At 28.9% G+C, this 4,017-nt stretch overlaps 1 protein-coding gene across 1 annotated transcript; it reads left to right on the forward strand.

Annotated features, from left to right (window-relative positions):
• Positions 1-1,173: 1,173 nt before the first annotated feature.
• On the forward strand, positions 1,174-3,787 carry LOC127081461 (GRF1-interacting factor 3). The gene is made up of 4 exons (XM_051021712.1): positions 1,174-1,371; positions 1,762-1,838; positions 3,110-3,203; positions 3,286-3,787. The coding sequence occupies exons 1-4, from the start codon at positions 1,318-1,320 to the stop codon at positions 3,631-3,633; spliced, it is 573 nt and encodes a 190-aa protein (XP_050877669.1). The 5' UTR covers positions 1,174-1,317; the 3' UTR covers positions 3,634-3,787.
• The last annotated feature ends 230 nt before the right edge of the window (positions 3,788-4,017 follow it).

Consider the following 4,017-nt stretch of genomic DNA (forward strand, 5'->3'; position numbering starts at 1 on the left):
TTAATACTTTTAAAATACTTATGTTTAACAATTAGTAAATATTAGATAATTGTTTTACTCAATAATAAACAATATCTTATTCTAATAAGAAATCAAATAAAAACATATTTTATGTAGCTTTTCACAAATATTATTAATACTTTAAAAAATATATAATTAAAAGATAAAAAATATTATTTTGAGTCAAATAATAAGTAATATGTTTCTCTTTTTCTAAAAAAACAATTTTAAATATTAAATGTCATTATTTAGTTTTACAAGAGACTCTTATTTTCAATTATTTCCAAAACAAAATATATTTTATAATTGTTTTTAAATTAACTTTTCTATGATAAACAAACACAAAAAATAAATCATATTTCTTTTGCACTCTACTTTATTAAATAACAAAATCCATTGTTTTAAATAGCTTTTAACCAATAAACTTTATTTTTTTGTAAAGAAGATTTATATTTTGGAGTCTCCTACAATTTTTTTAAGAATTTATATTTTTAATAGGAAATCAAATAAAAAATAATTTTATGTAACTTTTTATAAAATAAATTTAAAAGTTTGCAGTAACAATATTAAATAATTTTACACCGAATTTAATAATCAATCTATTATTTATATAAGTAAAGATTTAATTGAAAGACGTTGAATATTGAAATAAATTTAATTTTTATTTTAAAAATCAATCTATTATTTATATAAGTAAAGATTTAATTGAAAGACGTTGAATATTGAAATAAGTTTAACTTTTATTTTAAAACCTATAAAATAATACAAACGGATGATGGTGATGAACCGATAATATAAATTACAGTGACAATAAATAATAATTAATTCCTATAAGTAATTCTAAAATACTTTTGCAATTTAATAAAATATATCTCAATTATTGGTTGTCAGTATAAAATTATTTTAAACATATTATTTATTTTTTAATTTTTTAAATAATTATGATTAATAAATAATAAATATTTCTTTTACTCAATAAACAATAGTATCTTCCTTTGATAAGAAGTCAAATAAAAACATATTTTATGTAACTTTTCACAAAAATTAATAATAGTAAAAAGATTTAGAATTAAAAAACAATAAATAAAATTTGAAGTCAATAAAAAGTAATATCTTTCTCCTTTTTCTAAAATATTAATTTTAAAATATTGAATATCATTATTTATTTTTACTAGAAACTCTTATTTAAACCAATGCAGAAATCAATAAACAGCGAAAACTGCACATTTGAACTCGGAAAACTAGTTTCAGTTTCAGGGGAAGAAGAAGAAGAAGAAACGCTAGGGTTTCACACTCTCAAACAACAACAAGCACAAAATGATGAACGGTGATCTTCCTCTCACTATGTTATCAACCGAACAGATTCAAAAGGTGCCTACTTTTTCCCATCACCAATTTCTCATATTCGTTTTCTTTTTCACCGTTACGTTATATCTATAGATTTATCTATACACGCGTATTTTCATCTTTGAATTCCATAAAAATGTAACCTTTCCCTCTTATCCTTTTTTGTTGTGTTCTTAGCGTTTTGGAAATGTCATCAAATGTGTGTTTTCTTTCCTTGTGCCCTAAGTTATTAGTTCGTTTTTTCTCTTTCCTTAGATTTACTACATTTGTTCAATCCAATCATAAACTTCATTTTCTTATCCATATTAAGATGAATGCATAATGCATAATGCACTTTGCTGAAAAGATTGGATTTGGAACTTTAATTGAAATAATTATGTGTTGCTTTACCTGAATTTTTCTCACTTGTGGCAGTGCTTGGAGGAGAATAAGGAGTTGATACTGGCAATAATGGAAGCAAAAAGCCAAGGGAAGTACGCCGAGATCGCCCCGTAAGTAGCCATCTCTTTTTCCTTGTGTTTAAGTTGTATTGATTATGTTTGATTCTAGGTATTGTCAAGTGGTTTCAGTTGCACTTTTTTTTTCTGTCATGAGTCTCTGAATCATTTTCTGTGTTTCTGAATTTTATTGAGTACAATTTAGTACTCTATGGTAGTTAGCTTGGAAACCCTTTACTTTACACAAACATTTCATCCTTTTACAACTTGTGTTTCGGTTGAAAAACTGCAAGTGGGCCTGGCTTACGCATGAAAAACAAGGAAAACAGGTTATTCTTCTTAGATTGTAGCACATGTGATTTGATAAATGAAACTTAATGTGAAAATAAGAATTAATGAAAAAGTGTTTAAAAGGAGTATGTTTCATTCTCTGCCAACATTTAATTGTATGATAAATCCGGATGCTTAAGTTTTAATGCAGAAGGTTGCAATTATGAATTACATGTTCATGTATCACATGGTAGAAATAATCCTTCCATTTTAACCATTATATCCTTTTGTACCTTGTTCATTCTTGCAGTGGTGAAATATTGGTCATAACTTAGTTAAATGTATATTAGTTTATTACAAGAGATTTCTAGGAGAACACATTTTTAGCAGTAGCTCAAACTAGTGTTAAAATAAAAATGTTCTTGAAGGGTTTTACCATTTCCTGATTTTTGCTATGAGTGTATGTATTCTATCACACTATTACCCATTCAATCAACAGTTATTATTATGTACTTGGAGTTTAATCTAAATATGACATGTCTGATATCTAATATGATCATAGCTGCCATGAATAATGGAAATGTTTAAATGAAAATAACATGTATACTAATTGGACAAAGAACATTTTTCTTCTTTTTCTTTTTATGAATTGTGTGCCATGCGCTAACTCTCATATTGTTGCCCCAAATTAGCTCTGTCTTTCTGGTTGATGAATATAAAGTAGTGTTTGGTAGGCAAGTTAGAACATAACTGGAAATGTTTAGTGATGTGTATGTATAAAATAAAACATGTCATTAAGAAAGTGTGGCACATTTTGACTTCACTGCATAGAATGGAAGCAAAGATGTCTACTTCCATTCTATTCATATGCTAGCTAAACACTACCTTAGAGTTGTAGCTTGCTATTGAATTTATTTGTTGCAAGTGTCATTCACTATATGGCGTGGTTGCCTTCTCCATTGTTATCTATGGTTTATCATATTGTGTATTGCTAATAATAATTAAGCTTGTGTCCTGGCTTACTTATACGGTATTATTCCTATAACCTGATACAGATATCAAACCAAGCTTCAGGATAACTTGACTTTTCTTGCCAGACTTGCTGATTTTGATTCCCAGCCTGAGCCTCAGGCACAGATGCATTCTCAGGTTGTTAAGATCATTTGATTAACGAGCCAAACATAAGTTTTAATTATAACATATCGTTACTCATGTGAAAATTGTGTCACAGGCGCAAGGCATGCAGCGGCAGTCTCAAGTAGCAATGCCCCAGCAACGACCGGACTTCTCTACTGTAAACTCGGGTTTTGATATGAATGAGCAGCAGCAGCAGAAACAACAACACTTGGCAGTGTCTTCACAACAGCCTGATCTTTCAGCTTCGAAGTTGGCTTTCCAGTTGAATGAGCAGCAGCACTATAAGCAACCAACTTTCCTCCAGCAGCGTCAACTTTTCCCTGAAGGCATGAATGGTTTTTCTGGTACTAACAACAGTGGCATGCAAACAAGAAACTGTAATCTGCCAGATACCCCATCATTCAACCAAATGGGCTCAGATGCAGGTCCTGGTTGGTCTTAGGAGTAGTCAGCATTTGGATCTTGTGAAAAAACTGGATGTTTACAAAACTATGAACTGTCTTTCAACTTTTTACAGTCATACTTTTCTGTTAATCTTCTTACAGTCATGCTTTTCTGTTAATATCAGAAATGATAAATGTTTTATTTCCGTTGAATTATCTTTTATTTATAAGTTTTGTTCAAAGTTCTGTTAGGTTAGTGCTGTTTTTTTAAAATCTTCTTACCTGTTAAAATAATCATTCCGTTCTGTAAAATGCTAGCCTCCAGGATTTTATTTATTTATTGAAAATACTATGTTTCTTGCAAGGTGAAGTCCCAGTGTAAAAGAAAATATGCAACGGTAAAGTAAAAAATAATGCCCGTCCAAGGGTTTTTGATACTTTTA

This window comes from Lathyrus oleraceus, chromosome 5, assembly GCF_024323335.1.
Source record: "Lathyrus oleraceus cultivar Zhongwan6 chromosome 5, CAAS_Psat_ZW6_1.0, whole genome shotgun sequence".
NCBI lineage: Eukaryota > Viridiplantae > Streptophyta > Magnoliopsida > Fabales > Fabaceae > Lathyrus > Lathyrus oleraceus.

Excerpts from the sequence above, each read along its gene's own strand:
- LOC127081461 (XM_051021712.1), top strand. The coding sequence starts at position 1,318 with ATGATGAACGGTGATCTTCCTCTCACTATGTTATCAACCGAACAGATT. Across the intron at positions 1,372-1,761 it reads CAACCGAACAGATTCAAAAG|TGCTTGGAGGAGAATAAGGA; the intron begins GTGCCTACTTTT and ends CACTTGTGGCAG. Across the intron at positions 1,839-3,109 it reads AAGTACGCCGAGATCGCCCC|ATATCAAACCAAGCTTCAGG; the intron begins GTAAGTAGCCAT and ends AACCTGATACAG.